Below are 19,855 nucleotides of genomic sequence, written 5' to 3' on the forward strand. Positions count from 1 at the left end.
ACAGGGCCACATCCCAAAAGGGGGAAGGTGGGATGACACTGGCGCTCACTTTTCCAGTTTCTCCATCAGTGACCGGCTGAGTGGCCTCTCGCTGGGCACTTTCTTTCACATTTTCTGTAAATGCATTTTTCTTTCACAATTTCCCTCCAGAATTTCTTTCATTGCAATAACCCACATTCCGGATCATATCGGACCAAAACATTCCCAATGTTAGTGAGGGGTCCTGTTTTCCCCATACGTGGGGGCGGGGATGAAGAAATAATTTCAGATTAAAACATTCTTCACCCGGTGACTGTTTCCGAAATGCTGCAATTGTAATTTCTCACTGAAGTTGTAAACTTGTTCCGGAAGCTGCCATCCTCTTCCTTTCTGTAAACGGTCAAAGGTGAGACATCGCAAAGTTTTCTCAACAGAAATCGCGTCGCTTTCAAGTGCCGTTTAATTCCATTTTGGGGAAAGTTTACCCGAGGGAGCTGCTCCAGTCACATCCAACCGACGGCGAATGAGTCCGAGACTCGGCGATGGACGGTACCGGTGGATACAGAAAGGAAGCCCTGTATGAACTATCACCATCTCGGTGCTGCCTGAGCTGAATGTGTTCAGCAGCGCAGGGACAGTGAAAGTGAAAGGGGTTGGAACCAGGAAGTGCTGAGGGTGAACATGGCTTTCAGACAGCAGGTCCAGAGTTGGACCGAGGAGGTAATCTGTCCCATTTGTCTGGATTTCTTCACCGATCCGGTGACACTGGAGTGTGAACACAACTTCTGCCGCTCCTGTATCACCCAGAGTTGGGAAAAGCAGGAGATAAACTCCTGCCCGGAATGTAGACAGGAGTTTCCGGACAGAAACCTCAGAGGAAACCGGGCCTTAGCGAGTCTGGCCGAGAAAGCTCGAAAATTAAATCTGAATCCACAAGAGAAGGAAAGTAACCATCACTGTGAGGAACATCAGGAAGAACTGAAGCTGTTTTGTGAAACTGACAAGAAATTGATCTGTCTGGTTTGTAGAGATTCCCGGGAACACAAATCTCACAACTTCATCCCGATAAAAGAAGCTGTTGGAATCTACAAGGTAAAAGGAAACAGATTCCATCCCCTGATTATTTCATCACATTTTCATGAATAATACTTTTATTTTCTGATTTTCTCTCCCAATCCCAGGATCGGGTGAAATCTTCCTTGGATTCTCTCACAGAGAAAAAATCAGCAGCTCTCGAAATGGAGCGGGAGCAGAAACAGAAGATTTCCCAAATTCAGGTAAAATCTCCCCGGGTTCGGCTTCAACATTTGATTTGTTCATTTATTTTTATTTTGCAGAAACATATTATTTTTATATTTCCCCTGACAGGAGGAATCCAGTAGTCTGCAGACTCACATCAAATCTGAGTTCACTAAAATGCACCAGATGCTGACTGAGAAAGAGCAGAGTTTACTCCGAGATCTCAGGGAACAAGAGGAAAACATTCTCAAAGCAATGGAGCAAAATCTGTGTGAAATTCAAAAGAATTTAAATTCTCTTCAGCAGAAACTCTCAAACTTGGAAAAACAATTGGAACAAACAGACGGAGTGATATTTCTGACGGTGAGGGATTATGTTTCAGTTTAGTTCAGTGAAAGAGACACCCATCCTTTGTCACTATCTCCCTCTGCTGCTTTCTCCAACATTCGGGTCTCCACTTTCCTCTTCAATATATTTGTCTCAATCACACTGTGTGACCGTGGGTTCCACATTCTCATCACTTTCTTGATCAAGGCATTTCCCCTGAATTCCCCATGGAATTGAATTGAAATGAATTTATTATCACGTGCACCGAAGCACAGGCGAATGTTAAGGGTTTGTGAGTCCACTCAGTATTCTAACAAGAAACTGTTGCAAAACCGGCTGGTGCATGTGTTCAGGATTCTGTACCTTCTCCCCAATGGTAGAGGTTGTAGGAAAACATTGCCAGGGTGGGATGGATCTTTGAGAATGCAGGCGGCCTTTCCTTGACAGCGGGCCTGGTAGATGGATTCTATAGGTGGGAGGTTGGCCTTTGTGATTGTCCGGGCCAAGTTCACCACTCTCTGTAACTGCCTCCAATCTTGAATGGTACAGTTGCCATACCAGGTAGTGATACATCCAGACAGAATGCTCTCCATGGCGCAGCTACAAAAATTGACAAGGGTATTTGCTGTCATGCCAAATTTCCTCAGCTGCCTGAGGAAGAAGAGACATTGTTGGGCCTTTGTAACCAGTGTATCCACTTGAAGAGTCCAAGAAAGTTTGTTGTGGATGACCACTCCCAGGAGCTTGACACTCTCCACTCGTTCCACCTCTGTGCTGTTAATGTGCAGGGGGGGGCATGAATAACATCCCACCGAAAGTCAATAATAAGTTCCTTGGTTTTCCGGCATTGAGAGCTAGGTTGTTCTCAGTGCATCATTTTTCTAGGTCTTCCACCTCCCATCTGTAGTCTGTTTCATTGCCATCTGAGAGTCAATTGACTATGATGGTGTCATCATCGAACTTGTAAATGGCATTAGTCTGGTATTTGGTGACACAGTCATAGATATACAGCGAGTACAGTAGGGGGCTGAGTACCCACCACTGGGGGGACTCCAGTGTTGAGTGTTAGTGAGGATGAAATATTGTCCCCAATCTTCACTGATTATGACCTGTGGGTCAGGAAACTGAGGATACACTTGCAGAGAGTGGGGCTTAGGCCGAGATCACTAAGTTTAGTAATCAGTCTCGAGGGAATAATAGTGTTGAAGGCTGAACTGTAGTCAATGAGTAGGATTCTTATGTAGCTGTTCTTGGTGTCAAGATGTTCTAGGGAGGAGTGAAGGGCACTGATATGGCATCTGACGTGGATCTATTGGTCCAATAGGCAAATTGGAGTGGGTCAAGAATAGTGGGGAGGGTGGAGTAGATTAATGACATGACCAGCCTTTCAAATCACTTCATGACCACCAAAGTTAGGGCCACTGGGTGGTCGTCATTAAGACATGCTGCATGAGCCTTCTTAGATGCAGGGATGACGTTGGCCATCTTGAAACAGGCAGGGACAGTGGCCTGCTGCAGGGAGAGGTTGAAGATGTTCGAGAAGACCTCTGCCAGTTGATCTGTGCATGCTCAGAGTGCATGGCCTGGTACTCAGTCTGGTCCTATTGCTTTCATTGGATTCACAAGAAGGAAAGCTGATCTGACCTCTGATGCAGTGGCTGTTGGGATAGGTTCATCCGGACTTCTCTCCACCGAAATTTTGCTCAAAGCGAGCGTATAAGGCGTTCAGATGATCTGGGAGGGATATGTCATCGTCTTCTATCTTGCACTGTCTCTTTTTAGAACCTGTGATGTCAATCAGTCCTTTCCATAGTCGCCGGGTGTCTGTCTGGGTCTCTGGTTTAGATCGGTGTTGGTCCTTGGCTGGCTTAATGGCTCTGCGAAGGTCATACTTAGATTCCTTATATTTAAGTGGGTCTCCTGAATCTGAAGGCCTCATGCTGGTTTTTGACAAGTTCTGTATTTATTTATTGGATTCATTAGGTTTATTTATAATTGAATGATGTTCACTGACTCACATGTTTAGATTCTTTAGAAGTGAAAATATCTTTACTGAATCTATGGAATCAATCCCTGTCTTTATTGTAATTTTAAAAATCAAAGTCAGCTTTTTATCCAGTAAAATATATTAATGTTTCTTTCAATCCTTTGTAATTGTTTAAATTTTGTGTTTGCTCTTCTGGTCTTCAATATCCTTGATGTCACATCCTCTTTCTATTCGATGCCTGCAACAATCAGAATTGGCGATTCTCAGCAGTTTGTAACAATGTGAGTGTAATTGCTGCTTTCTGGATGTAGACAGTCAGTCTCTGTCAACTCAGATTGTGTTTTGTTTATTTCAGGAGGAAGCATCTCGGAAGAGAAGGTAGGACATGTACTTTACTGGAACTCAGTGCAAGTTGGTGAAATTACTCAGCAAAGTGTTTATGCTAAATTCCTCATCAATTAATGTTTAATATTTACAGGATTAGTGACGACGGTTGTGTACTCTCAATAACAGATGGTACCATCTCCACGAAAACATTCTGCAGCCTCTTCCCTTTTCTTGTATGGAAAGAAATGCAGGAAGCCACTCACCCTGGTAAAGGTCAGATAAGTTCCTCCTTTGGCCTGATTTATATTGTATAACTTTGATATTTGCATGAACAAAAATACAAGTCTGTAATGAGCAAAACTGTAGTTAATAGGAGTCAGCGGAAATCTCTCTACTTTTTTGAGTCATACTGAACACAAGGGAAGATGGTTGTGATTGTTCAAGATCAACCATCTCAGATCCCAGACATTTCTGGAGGAGTTTGTCAGAATAATGGCTCGGCCTCAGCATCTTCAGCTGCTTCATGAATGGACTTCCCTCTGTCATAAGGTCGCGGTGGAGGTGATGAGATATTCACTAATGATTGCACAATAACAGCACCATTTCCAACCTCTCAGATCCTGAAACAATCCATGTTCAAATACAATGAGGCCATGACTCTGTCCAGCTGTTCAGCTTTGAGCTGACAAGAGACAGGTAACATTCGTGCCACACGAGTGCCAGGCAATGACCATTTCCAACAAGAGAGAATGTAACAATCAACACTTGATGTTCAGTAACAATTCCATTCATCACTGCATCCTCCACTTGCAACATCCTGGAGGTTACCATTGACTGGAAACTGAACTCACCTGCCAAACACACACTATAGCTACAAGAGCAGGTCAGAGAGTGAAAAGTCTGCAGGCAGCAACTCACCTACTGACTCCTCAGTTACTAGTCCTCCATCTATAAGGCAGAAATTTGGTGTATAATAGAGGTCTCTCCACTTGCCTGGATGACTGCAGCCCCAATTGTACTGAAGAAGGTCAACACAATCCAGGACAAAACAGGCTGCTTGAATGGCACTCCGTCCAATACCTCTAACATTCACTCCCTGCACCACTGACACACAGTTGCAGAAATGTGGACAATTTTTTAAAAAAAGTGTGAGACAACTCACTAAGCCTCCTCAGAGAGCAACTTCCAATTATGCAACCTGAACTGGGTAAGGATAGCAGATAGACAGAAACACCATCACTTGCAAATTGTCCTGTATGCCATATACCATGCTGAATTGGGCCAAAATGCTGGAAATCCTCTCCTAACTGCCCAGTGGGTGTCCCTCCTCCACATGGACAATAATGGGTTAATGAGCAGTCTCCAGGATAATTAGGGTTGTACAATAAATGCTTGCCAAGACAGTGATGCAGAAGTCTCCCGAATGTGAAATATCATCTTCAGCTGGTCAGCTGTGACTGTTCAATCCCAAACCTTCACCAAGACAGGAAATCTCAGACACTGCTGTGTATGAGTTTTGAGAAGATTTGTAGCTCAGGTTGAGATTCTGGATGTAGGTTTGCTCGGTGAGCTGGGAGGTTCATTTCCAGACGTTTCATCAACCTACCAGGGAACATGTAGGATTCCTGCTGTCTATTTATATGTTTGGGTTGGTGATGACATTTCCTGTGGTGCTGTCATTTCCTGTTCTTTTTCTCAGGGAGTGGTAGATGGGGTCTAACGATGTGTTTGTTAATGGAGTTCCAGTTGGAATGCCATGATTCTAGGAATTCTTAGGCATTTCTTTGTTTGGCTTGTCATAAGATAGATGTGTTGTCCCAGTCGAAGTCATGTCCTTCCTTGTCTGCATCAGAACGTCACTTCAATGAGCCAACACACACAACAGCACCGAGGAACTACGGCAGAGCAGAGGAAAATCACCTATACTGCGTATTCAAAAAGAATGGATACCCAATGAACACAGTCCGCCAATTTCTCAGCAACAAACCCAAACAAACAGACAAGACACATCCAGAAACCCTTGCCACTCTCCACTACATCAAAGACATCTTGGAAATGACTGCCAGACTACTCAGATCTCTTGGCATCATGGTAGTCCACAAACCCACCAACCCACTAAAACAGCAGCTAACGAACTTGAAAGACCCTATACAGACAACAAGCAAAACTAATGTTATTTACAAAATACCGCGCAAGGACTGTAACAAACACTACGTTGGACAAACAGGCAGAAAACTAGCCACCAGGATACATGAACATCAACTCGCCACAAAACGACATGATCCTATCTTCCTCGTATCCTTATGTACAGATAAGGAAGGACATCACTTCGACTGGGACAACACATCCATCTTAGAACAAGCCAACAGAGAAATGCACGAGAATTCCTAGAAGCATGGTATTCCAACTGGAACTTCATCAACAAACACCATCGAGTTAGACCCCATCTCCCACCCCTGAGAAAAAGAACAGGAAATTACATCACCACAAGAAATGACATCACCAACCCAAACTAACCCAAACATCTAAATAGAAAGCAGGAATCATGTACACTGCTTTGCCTGAGGCCCACTGAAGATGTTACCTAGTAGGGTGACAAAACATCTGGAAATGAAGCTGCCAGCTCAGTCTCTCTGTCTCCAGTGACTGAAGAAGGGGGAGGTTGATCAGAGTTTGATCACTCTTTAATTTTCTCACAGACCACTTAAGGCTCCCGTCTTAGTTTCAATAGTTCTTTATTCAAGCAAATACAGGGGACAGGTCCATTGGTCAGGCTGATGCACAAACTCTGACTTAATTACAAACAAAGAGTTGATACTTTATTCATTTCATAATCAATAACATTGATTACATTAGCTTTGGGAAGTTGTCCAACCAAGATACTGCACACACTTTTGATGTGGTAATCACATGATCACTGGCCAATCTCCTCGATGTTCATGGTGATGACATTACAATGACCAGTTGTAGCAGTGCCCTGTACACCTCAGGGATTTACTGACATCATCAGGTTGAACAGTCTTGTGATGTAACATCTCCCAGGGGTCAGCTAACACTGCCCCATAATTCCAGATAAACCTGGCTCCATGTCAAACCCATCCATACTTTACAAACTTTATCAAGTGGAAACCTTATCCTTCCCAGTTGAATTGTTCCGAGGAAGGGTCACTCGATCCAATATATTCACTCTGCCAATTCAACACAGCCCCCCTGTGTTTCCATGCTGAAATTTCCGTCTCACTGCGGTGCTCCAGTGAAGCTCATCAGAAGCTCATCTTCTGCCTTGGTACCTTGCAGTTACACTGAGTTGAACAATTTCGCAGGGTACATTACCCACCCCCACAACCCCAGGTCCTGTTCTGTGTTGGTTGGTCCCAGCAAAACCAACCCTATTGTGAAGGTGAAATCATGTCTGACAACTTCACTCAAAATCTTTGAGAAGGTATTGAGCAGGATAGCTGGGAGGAAATATAGGGATGTAATATATTTGGATTTTCAGGTGACATTTGATAAGACATCACACATTCAACTACTTAAAAAGTCTTATGGTCTTAAGGTAATGTATGAAAATGGAGAGATAATTGTCTAAATAATAAAAGACTGAGAATTGGGATAGCTCGTAGCTAGTGGTGAGCCACACGGTTCAGTGCTGGGTCCACAATTATTTATGAAATACATAAATGACTTGGTTGTGGAAGGTGAATGCCAAGTTTGTAGGTGAAACAAAAAAAGTTGGGAAAGCAAGTGGTGAGGATGACATAAGGAGTCAGCAGAGGGATATGGTCAGGTTGAGTTAGTGGACAATACTTTTGGCAGATGACATATAATGTAAAGGAACTTGAGGTTAAGGACATTGGCAGGAAGAATAGAGGAGCTGGATATTATTTAAATGGAGAAAGGCTGCAGGGAGCTATGGAACTGAGGGATCTGGGAATCCTTATCCATGAATCACAAAGAACCAACATCTGAGTTCAGTGGGTATTTTAGCCTTTAGTTCATCGGGAATGCAATGTAGAAGTAGAAAGCTTTTGCTAAAACTTTACAAGGGACTGGTCAGAACACAACAATTACAATGAAGTGAGGGTAGAGTTATCTGAAGTGAACTGGGTGAATAGATGAGAAGGAATGACCGTAAACAAGCAGGGGTGGACATTTAAGGAGGTTTATCTCAGCTCTCAGCAAAAATATATCTTGAGGAAGAGGAAAGGATCGAAGAACAAGATAAACTAAGGAAGTTAGGCAGAGTATAATGTTGAAATGGTGTGAGACAAACGAATGGGGCTAAAGGCAGAGAGATTGCTTGGCCCTGATGGCTTACATCCGAGGATTCTAAAACAGGTCACTACAGAGATAGTGAAGGTGTCTGTTGTAATTCTCCTTAAATTGCTCAATCCTGGAAAAGTACCAGAGGATTGGAAAACTGCTAATGTGACACGTCTGTTTCAATAAGGGAAGGAGGCAAAAAGCAGGTCACCCCTCGGCCTCCGACGCTCCAGGGAAAGCAGCCCCAGCCAGTTCAACCTATGGCTCAACCCTGGCAACGTCCATGGAAATATTTTCTGAACCCTTTCATGTTTCACAACATCTTTACTTTAGGAAGGAAACTAGAATTGCGTGCAATATTCCAACAGTGGCCTAACCAATGTCCTATACAACCACAATTCCTGTACTCAGGACTCTGACCAATAAAGGAAAGCATACCAAATGCCTTCTTCACTATCCTATCTACCTGTGACTCCACTTTCAAGGAGCTATGAACCTGCACTCCAAGGTCTCTTTGTTCAGCAACACTCCCTAGGACCTTACCATTAAGTGTATAAGTCATGCTAAGATTTGCTTTCGCAAAATGCAGCACCTCGCATTTATCTGGATTAAACGCCACCTGCCACTTCTCAGCCCATTGGCCCATCTGATCAAGATCCTGTTGTAATCTGAGGTAACCTTCTTCACTATCCACTACACCTCCACATTTGGAGTCATCTGCAAACTTACTAACTTTCCCTCTTATGTTTGCATCCAAATCATTTACATAAATGAAGAAAAGTAGAGGACCCAGCACTGATCCTTGTGGCATTCCACTGGTCACAGGCCTCCAGTCTGAAAAACATCCCTCCACCACCACCCTCTGTCTTCTACCTTTGAGCCAGTTCTGTATCCAAATGGCGAGTTCTCCCTGTATTCCATGAGATCTAACCTTGCTAATCGGTCTCTCATGGGGAACCTTGTCGAACGCCTTACTGAAGTCCATATAGATCACATCTATTGCTCTGCCCTCATCAATCTTCTTTGTTACTTCTTCAAAAAACTCAACCAAGTTTGTGAGACACGATTTCCCACGCACAAAGCCATGTTGACTATCCCTAATCAGTCCTTGCCTTTCCAAATACATGTACATCCTGTCCCTCAGGATTCCCTCCAACAACTTGCCCACCACTGAGGTCAGGCTCACCGGTCTACAGTTCCCTGGCTTGTCTTTACCACCCTTCTTAAGCAGTGGCACCATATTTGCCAACCTCCAGTCTTCCAGTACCTCACCTGTAACTATCGATGATAGAAATATCTCAGCAAGAGGCCCAACAATCACTTCTCTAGCTTCCCACAGAGTTCTCGGATACACCTGATCAGGTCCTGGGGATATATCCACCTTTAACCGTTTCAAGACATCCAGCACTTCCTCCTCTGTAATATGGACATTTTGCAAGATATCACCATCTATTTCCCTACAGTCTATATCTTCCATATCCTTTTCCACAGTAAATACTGATACAAAATATTCATTTAGTATCTTCCACATTTTCTGTGGCTCCACACAAAGGCCACCTTGTTGATCTTTGAGGGACCCTATTCTCTCCCTAGTTACCCTTTTGTCCTTAATATATGTCTAAAACCCTTTGGATTCTCCTTAATTCTATTTGTCTCATGTCCCCTTTTGTCCTCCTGATTTCCCTCTTAAGTATACTTCGACTGCCTTTATACTCTTCTAAGGATTTACTCGATCTATCCTGTCTATACCTGACATATGCTTCCTTCTTTTTCTTCACCAAACCCTCAATTTCTTTAGTCATCCAGCATTCCCTATACCTACCAGCCTTCCCTTTCACCCTGACAGGAATATACTTTCTCTGGATTCTCGTTACCTCATTTCTGAAGGCTTCCCATTTTCCAACCGTCTCTTTCCCTGTGAAAATCTGCTCCCAATCAACGTTTGAAAGGTCTTACTTAATACCGTCAAAATTGGCCTTCCTCCAAATTAGAACTTTAACTTTTAGATCGCGTCTACCCTTTTCCATCACTATTTAAAAACAAGTAGAATTATGGTCGCTGGCCCCAAAGTACTCCCCGACTGACAACTCAGTCACCTGCCCTGCCTTATTTCCCAAGGGTTGGTCAAGTTTTGCATCTTCTGTAGTAGGTATATCCACATACTGAATCAGAACATTGTCTTGAACATACTAAAGAAATTTCTCTCCATCCAAACCCTTCACACTATGGCAGTCGATGTTTGGAAAGTTAAAATCCCCTACCATAACTGCCCTATTATTCTTACAGATAGCTGAGATCTCCTTACAAGTTTGTTTCTCAATTTCCCTCTGACTATTAGGGGGTCTATAATACAATCCCAATAAGATGATAATCCCTTTCTTATTTCTCAGTTCCACCCAAATAAATTACCTGGATGTATTTCCGGGAATATCCTCCCTCAGTACAGCTGTAATGCTATCCCTTATCAAAAACGCCACTCCCCCTCCTCTCTTGCCTCCCTTTCTATCCTTCCTGTAGCATTTGTATCCTGGAACATTAAGCTGCCAGTCCTGCCCATCCCTGAGCCATGTTTCTGTAATTGCTATGATATCCCAGACCCATGTTCCTAACCATGCCCTGAGTTCATCTGCCTTCCCTGTTAGGCCCTTGCATTGAAATAAATGCAGTTTAATTTATTAGGCCTACCTTGTCCCTGCCTGCCCTGTTTGACTCACTTCTGTTCTCAACTGTACCAGTCTCAGATTAATCTCTTTCCTCACTATCTCCCTGAGTCCCACCCCCCAACCTTACTAGTTTAAATCCTCCCAAGCAGTTCTAGCAAATTTCCCTGCCGGTATATTAGTCCCCATCCAATTTAGGTGCAATCCGTCCTTCTTGTACAGGTCACTTCTACCCCAAAAGAGATACCAATGATCCTTCTCCCATACACCAGCTCCTCAGCCATGCATTCACCTGCTCTATCCTCCTATTCCTGCCCTCACTAGCTCATAGCACTGGGAGTTATCCAGATAATACAACCCTTGAGGACCTCCTTTTTTCTCTTTCTGCCTAACTCTGTAATCTCTCTTCAGAATCTCAACCTTTTCCTTTCCTGTATCGTTGGTTCCAATGTGGACAATGACTCTCCCCTCTTCCCCATGAGAACATTCTGCACCCTCTCTGAGACATTCAAAGTTTGGGAGAAGATTTGTAGCTCAGGTGCTCGTTGTTGTGGTTCTGTTCGCCGAGCTGGGAATTTGTCTTGCAAACGTTTCGTCCCCTGTCTAGGTGACATCCTCAGTGCTTGGGAGCCTCCTGTGAAGTGCTTCTGTGCTGTTTCATCCAGCATTTATAGTGGCCTGTCTCTGCCGCTTCCGGTTGTCAGTTCGAGCTGTCCGCTGTAGTGGCCAGTATATTGGGTCCAGGTCGATGTGTTTGTTGGCACTCATCCACAGACTCTATCAACAAAGAGTGATAGAGAGAGGAGGTGCAGGGATCCGAAGTAGCAGAGTAAATACAAAGATAGATGAGGATATTTTCAATCTGAAGGTTAATCAGAAAAGACAGACTTGAGCAAGCCAGAGAATGAAGTAACTCTGAAGAATTAAGCTGCATTTATTTCAATGCAAGTAGTCTTCCACATCAGGTTAATAAGCTCAAGGCACATTTGTGAACATGGGACTGGGATGTCATTGCTACTACAGAAACTTGGCTGTTGAATGGACAACACAGTCAACTCAATATTTCTGGGTTTCAGGTGCTGTCGGAAGGATAGAAGAGAGGCGAGAGGGGTTGGGCAGTGGCATTTTTGATTAAGGAAAACATTACTGCTGTAATTGGAGAAGAGGTTTTTGAAAAATTGGCCAATGAAAATACATGGGTTGAAAATAGGAATAAAAAAGGGAATGATCATCTTAATGGGTTTGTACTATCATCCTCCCAATAGTCAGAGGGAAGTTAAGGAACAGATTTGGAGAGGAATCTCAGATATTTGTAAGAATAATAAGGTTGTAATAGCTGGTGAGTTTAATTTTCCAAACATTGACTGGGACTACCATAGTGTTAAATGTTTGGATGATGAAGAAGTTGTTAAATGTGTCCAAGAAAATGTTCGTTATTGAAATGTAAATACCAGAGAAGGAACAAAACTGAAAAGTGTGGTGGCCTGCACTTCTGTTCGGCCGGTGCCCAGGAAGCCTGTTCCTGGAGCCTGGACTACTACTTCAGTTGGGGGATCCAGGCCTGGACATTAATTGCTTGGGACCTGAACACTTGCAGTGAGTGACGGTATTTTGGAGTCTGGGTCCTGGAATTATTTGGAGCCTGGGCAATCTCCTTATCATTACACTGTGACTACGGCCTACCTGCTGCCAGTGACTATTGCCTCTGGGTATTGGAGATCTATTGCTTTGGACCTGTGGGTTGTGGGGATGGGGTCAGGCCAGGATGGAGCTGTCTGAAGTGGTGTTTTGGCAAGTGAGGTCTCACAGCACTCTCAGTTTCCTTTGCCTACTATTTGTGTGCGTGTGGGGAGGGGAGTTGGTCCTGGGCACTCGAAACTAACGTCGGGGGTGGGGCCTAGTTGTTCCTACACTGGGGCAGTGGCTGCATTCTGTGCACACCATCCCTCCCCACCCCCACTCCCCCCAGGGGAGACGTTACATTTACCCTGACTTGAGCATTGAGGAATGTGGAGCTGCCTTGGCGGTGGTGGGAGGGGGGGATTAGTTGGCGCCCCCACTGTTGTCGCTGCTTCAAGGATGTATGGCCATGCCACAAGAACTGGAGGGCCTCGAGGTGCTGCCTGGGGACTGAGGTGGGGGATACTTACCCTGAGGGCACCCTGGATGGGAGGGATGAAGGAGCAGGCATCCTTTCTCCCTCCTAGTGTTGGGAATGGAACAGGTTTCTGAACTGCTGCCCCCAGGTGATAAGACATTTTAGTCCATGTTTTAGTTGAGGCTGGTATAATCCGAGACTTGGAGCCCCCTGCAAAAGATCCTTCTGCTGTTGACCCTGGGGTGGGGTAGAGGCTGAGGTATGTCTGCCCGGTGACACCCAGACACCCAGACCACTCAATGCAGCCGTGAAGACATTCAAAGCTAACCTCAACATCAACGGAAGCAGGATGGCCTAGTGCAGATTCCATATCCTCTCGCTTCTCCTTCCCCTCCTTGAGGCTATGGTGGGATGTGGACAAGGCATTCTGGGATATCCTGAAGGAATGTATCACGACCAGAGAGAGGTCCCTTTCTTGATGCAGGGCTGTCATCACTCTATTGCCTAAGAAGGGGATCTCCATTTGTTGAAGAATTGGTGCCTGGTTTCTCTCCTCAGCACTAACTAAAAATCTTTACCCAGGCACTTTCGACTCCCCTTGGCACCTCGGGACTCTGTCAGCTTTCGGGTTTGGGACACATTTTGTCGCCGGGATCGGAGTTCTGTACGCCGCCGCGGAGTGTCCAGTGAAGGTTAACTGGTCCCTGACGGTGCCCCTACGCTGTGGGAGAGGAGTGTGTCAGGGCTGGCCCCTGTCCACCCAGCTTTATTCTCTCTGTGTGGAGCCATTCCTGTGCCTCTTGTGTGAGCGCCTTTCGGGTTTGGCTCTGCGTGGGCCGGGGCTCGAGGGGATTTTTCCGGCTTACACAGACACCGTGTTCCTCATGGTCACAGACCCAGCTGACCTGTGGAGGATGTGTGAGTGCCAGGAGGTCTACTCTGCAGCACCCTCCACAAGGATCAACTGGAGCAAGTGTTTGGGAATTCTGGTCGGTCCGTGAGGATGGAACCCACCTGCCAGAGGAGCTCCGGTGCTTCATGTGGAGTCCCACTCCCCTCCTCTACCTGGGAATCCACCTTCATGTTGGGAATTGGCACGAGTTGGAGACCAAGGTGACCACTCCCCCAGCTCGCTGGACAGGACAGCTCCGAGTGATGTCCTACAGGGCACGAGTGCTGCTCAGAAACCAGTTGGTGGCCGCCATGTTATGGGACCGGCTGGTCACTTTGGGTCCTCCCCCCTGGCTTTGTCACCGCCATTCAGAAACAGCTCCTCGGGTTTTTCTGGGACAAGGGGCAACACTGGGTTTGGAGTCTCCCGCTTGAGGAGGGTGGTCAGGGGCTGGTGTACCTTCACACCCAGGGAGTGACTTTCCACCTTCAGACCCTGCAGCGATACCTTTCCATCGAGCCTCCTCCAGGGTGGGGCACCCTGATGACATATTGCTTCCGTCAGGTGCACGGCCTCCATTACGACACACAGTTCCTGTTCATGGAGTGGTCCCGGCCTCGGGTCTTCTTCCAGGAATTGCCTGTCTCCTACCTGGACCCCGATCACAGTCTGGGACACGGTCAGCTCCCCCCACCCAGGAGCTCTCCCCCAGGGGAGTGGGGACTCTTGTCAGGGAGAGCCTGCTCAGGAACAGGTTTCTCCTCGATCATGGAGGAGGAGAAAGCTCGGGATACAGGGCTGACCAGAGTCGGGGACGTGCTGGATGGCAGGGAGTGGGCTGGATAACACCAGCACAGTTGACAGTGAGGGAGTGGGTACACCTCCGGTTCCTGATCCGAGCTGTCCGGGGTCTGACGGACAAGGCACTCGGCCCCGGGACCTCACGTACACTCGAGGGGGCTCAGGGGTGTGGTGGGCTTCCAGACAAACTGGGTGTGAGTGTAGGAGGGATGGTTAGTCAGGTTACACATAACACTACAATTGGAGGTGTAGTGGCCAGTGAAGGAGGTTACCTCAGTGTACACAGGGATCTTGATCAAATGGGCTAGTGGGCTGAAGGGTGGCAAATGGGCTAGTGGGCTGAAGGGTGGCAAATGGGCTAGTGGGCTGATGGGTGGCAAATGGGCTAGTGGGCTGAAGGGTGGCAGATGGAGTTTAATTCAGATAAATATGAGATGCTACATTTTGGAAAAGCAAACCAGGGCAAGACTTATCCACTTAATGGTGAGGTCCTGGGCAGTGTTGTTGAATAAAGACCTTGGAGTACAGGTTCATAGTTCCTTGAAAGTGGAATTGCTGGTAGACAGAGGAGTGAAGAAGGCATCTGGTATGCTTGCCTTTACTGCTCAGTGCCTTGAGTAAAGGAGTTAGGATGTCATGTTGTAGCTGTACAGGACATTGATTCGGTTACTTTTGGATTACTGCATTTAATGGACTCCCTGCTATAGGAAAGGCATTGTGGGACTTAAAAGGGTTCATAATTGGTTGACAAGAACGTTGCCTGCTTTGGGGCGTTTGAACTATAAGGAGAGACTGAATCAGCTGGGACTATTTTCCCTGGAGCATCGGAGGATGAGGGGTGACCTTTTTCAGTTTTATAAAATCATGAGGAACATGGATAGGGTAAACAAACAAGGCTTTCTCTCAGGTAGGGGAGTCCAAAACTAGAGGGCATTACTTTAAGGTGAGGGTGTTAAAGATTTAAAAGGGATTCAAGGGTCAACATTTTCACGTACCCTGCCCCCTGTGTATGGCATGAGCTGCCCAGATGAAGTGGTGGAGGCTGGTACAATTACAACATTCAAAAGGCATTTAAATCGGTTTCCAGATGGAAGGGAATTTGTGAGGGTGAAAGTGATTATTTAACACAAGGAAAGAAACTCAAAAGCTGACAACTTAAAACATGTCCATGTGAAAATCCCATGTGAACATTGTACATCAGAAACAGGGGCAGGAGTGACCCCGAGAGCTTGCCCTGTCATTCATAAAGATGGCGGCTGATCGGATTGTGACCTTAACTCCATTTTCCTGCCTGACTCCCACAACCTTCAACTCCCTCATTACTCAAAAACCTGTTTAACTCAACTTCCAATATATTCAATGAACTGGGCTCCACTGCTCTCGAGGGGGAGAGAATTCTAAAGATTAATGATCCTGAGACATAAAATCCCTCCCCATCTCCATGTTAATTGGTAGGGCCCTTACTTTGAAACTCTGTCCCTGGTTCCAGGTTCCCCCACGATGGGAAACAGCCTCTCAATGTCTACTCTGTCAACACCTTCACCATCTTATACATTTCAATAAGAACCTCTTGTTCCTCTAAACTCCAATGAGTACAGCCCCAGCCTGAAACCTTCCATCACAAGGGAACTGCTTCATCCCAGGAACCCACCGAGTGAACATTCTCTGACCTGTCCCCACTGTTTCAATAAAGCTCTTTCCCAATGGCCCCGACCTCAGTCTACCCAGTACCAGCTGGATTCCTTTCCATGACATTGGATTTCAGGAGATTTAATTGGTATTTTGAGATCAGATTCAGCATTTTTATTTCCAATTTTGTGAAAACACATTTCACTCCCCCGTGATATTGGAAAATAATGAATGACAGTGGGACTCCCACAAACAGGAGCTTGTTCTCACTGAGGCAGCTGGAGCTATATCCCATTGGATATAAACTGAGAGAAACCCTGAATAAGGCTGGAATAACATAAAAGCAGAGAATTTTGAAATGTTTGGAGATGTGAAGGACTTAAATTTGAATAATTTATTTTCCAGGTTTTAAACATTTGCAGAATACACATAGACACATGCCCCCCCCTCCACCACCACACACCACCATACACGCTGCTGTGTGTTCCCCCTGCCCAACATACTCACCACCCCACACCACATCTCTCTCCACCCACACACATTCCCCACTCCCACATATATCCCTCATTCTTCACACATCATACTCACCCATACAATCGCCACAGACACCCACATCCCTCCCATTGACTCACACATCCCCAACAACAGATACACACACAAACCAGTACACCTCCCTGTACACACCCCCCCCTCCACACAGCCACATCCCGCCCATTCAATCATACCCCCCCTTCCCCACACAGCCCCCTCCCCCACACATTTCCCTCTCCACATATCTCCCTAACACATCACCCCCCACACACACATCCCCCTCACACCCACATACATTCCCAACCCCCCCGCACACACACACATCTCCATTCCCCCCCACACAGCCCCTCCACCCCCCACACACACCCTCCCCCTCGACACACACACACCCTCCCCGCCCCACACACACACCCTCCCCCCCACACACACACCCTCCCCCCCACACACACACCCTCCCCCCCAACACACACACCCTCCCCCCCAACACACACACACACCCCACACACACACACACACCCCACACACACACCCTCCCCCCCCACACACACACACCCCCCCCCACACACACCCTCCCCCCCCACACACACACCCTCCCCCCCCACACACACACCCTCCCCCCCACACACACACCCTCCCCCCAATACACACACACACCCTCTCCCCATACACACACACACTCCCCCAATACACACACACACCCTTCCCCCAATACACACACACACCCTCCCCCCAATACACACACACACCCTCCCCCCAATACACACACACACCCTCCACCCCCCACACACACCCTCTTCCCCCCCACACACACACCCTCCCCCCCACACACACACCCTCCCCCCCACACACACACCCTCCCCCCCACACACACCCTGCCCCCCCCACACACACACCCTGCCCCCCCCACACACACACCCACCCACACACACACACCCCACACACACACACCCCACACACACACACCCCACACACACACCCTCCACCCCCCCACACACACACCCTCCCCCCCACACACACACCCTCTCCCCCCACACACACACCCTCTCCCCCCACACACACACACCCTCTCCCCCCCCACACACACACCCTCCCCCCCAACACACACCCTGCCCCGCACACACAACACATCCTCCCCCCCCCCACACACACCCTAGCCCCCACTCGCACACCCTCCACCGCCCCCACACCCACACACACCCTCCCCTCCCCACACAACACCCCCCACACACACACCCGCCCCTCCCTCCCCACACACACACACACACCCCCTCCCCTCCCCACACACACACCCCCACCCCTCCCCACACACACACACACCCTCCCCTCCCCACACCCCCCCCCCACACACACACCCTCCTCTCCCCCCAAACACACCCTCCCCCCCACACACACCCCCCGAGACACACACACCCTCCCCCCTTAAACATACCTCCTCCCCCTCCCACCCCAAACACACACCCTCCCCCCACAGACAAATCCCCGCATCACACACACCACCCCTCCCCCCACCACACACACCCCCCCTCCCCCCCACATACACCCCCCTTCCCCCAACACACACCCCTCCCCCCCACACAAACCCCCACCCACACACACCCCCCCCTCGTCCCCCCCACATACCCCCCTCCTCCCCCCCACACACCGCCCTGCTCGACCCCCACACACCCCCATCCTCCCCACAGACAAATCCCCCCTCCCCCCCACACACCCCCCCCTCCCCCCACCACACACACCCCCCCTCCCCCCCACATACGCCCCCCTTCCCCCCCACACACACCACTCCCCCCCACACACACCCCTCCCCCCCACACAAACCCCCACCCACACACACCCCCTCCTCCCCCCCACATACCCCCCTCCTCCCCCCCACACACCGCCCTCCTCCACCCCCCACACACCCCCTCCTCCCCCCCTCCCCCCCACATCCCCCCCCACACACCCCCATCCTCCCTCCCCACACACCCCCATCCTCCCCCCACACACACACCCTCCCCCCCCCACACACACCCCCATCCTCCCTCCCCACACACCCCCATCCTCCCCCCCCACACACCCCCATCCTCCCCCCCACACACACCCTCCCCCCCCACACACACCCTCCCCCCCCCACACACACACCCTCCCCCCCACACACACCCTCCCTCCCCCACACACACCCTCTCCCCCCACACACACCCTCCCCCCCCACACACACACCCTCCCCCCCCACACACACACCCTCCCCCCCCACACACACACCCTCCCCCCCCACACACACACCCTCCCCACCCCACACACACCCTCCCCCCCACACACACACCCCCACACACACACACACCCTCCCCCCACACACACACACCCTCCCCCCCACACAGACACACCCTCCCCCACACACACACCCTCCCCGCCACACACAAACTCCCCCCCCACACAAACCCACCCTCCCCCCACCACACACACACCCTCCCCCCCCACACACACACACCCTCCCCCCCACACACACACCCTCCCCCCCCCACACACACACCCTCGCCCCCCACACACACCCTCCCCCCTCACACACACACCCTCTCCCCACACACACACACCCTCTCCCCCACCCACACACCCTCCCCCCCCACCCACACACCCTCCCCCCACACACACACACCCTACCCCCCCCACATACACACACCCACCCTCCCCCCACACACACACCCTCCCCCCCCACACACACACCTTATCCGCCCCACACACACACACCCTCCCCCCCCACACACACAGTCCACACACACACAGTCCACCCCCACACACAACCTCCACCCCCACACACACCCCTCCCTGCCCCCCACACACACACCCCCTCCCCTCCCCCTACACACACCCCCTCCCCTCCCCAAACCCCCCGCACACACACCCTCCCCTCCCCTCACACACAACCCCTCCCCTCCCTACACACACCCCCCACAAACACACCCTCCCCCCACACACACACGCCCTCTCCCCACAGACAAATCCCCCCTCCACCCCACACACCCCCCCTCCCACCACACACACCCCCCCCTCCCCCCCACATACGCCCCCCTTCCCCCCCACACACACCCCTCCCCCCCACACACACCCCTCCCCCCCACACAAACCCCCACCCACACACACCCCCTCCT

General features: G+C 49.0%; 1 protein-coding gene across 2 annotated transcripts in view; it reads left to right on the top strand.

Annotated features, from left to right (window-relative positions):
• Nucleotides 1–251: 251 nt before the first annotated feature.
• Nucleotides 252–19,855, top strand: part of LOC140455271 (nuclear factor 7, ovary-like) — a 47,896-nt gene continuing 28,292 nt past the window's right edge. The window contains exons 1-5 of one of the 2 annotated variants that reach the window (XM_072550011.1): nt 252–1,071; nt 1,161–1,256; nt 1,348–1,581; nt 3,888–3,910; nt 4,011–4,132. In XM_072550011.1, the coding sequence (XP_072406112.1) occupies nt 661–1,071; nt 1,161–1,256; nt 1,348–1,581; nt 3,888–3,910; nt 4,011–4,132 (886 nt within the window). In that variant the 5' untranslated portion in view covers nt 252–660. The remainder of the gene's footprint in view (nt 1,072–1,160; nt 1,257–1,347; nt 1,582–3,887; nt 3,911–4,010; nt 4,133–19,855) is intronic. The other variant, XM_072550012.1, reaches the window with a different exon arrangement.

This window comes from Chiloscyllium punctatum, chromosome 30, assembly GCF_047496795.1.
Source record: "Chiloscyllium punctatum isolate Juve2018m chromosome 30, sChiPun1.3, whole genome shotgun sequence".
Taxonomy (NCBI): domain Eukaryota; kingdom Metazoa; phylum Chordata; class Chondrichthyes; order Orectolobiformes; family Hemiscylliidae; genus Chiloscyllium; species Chiloscyllium punctatum.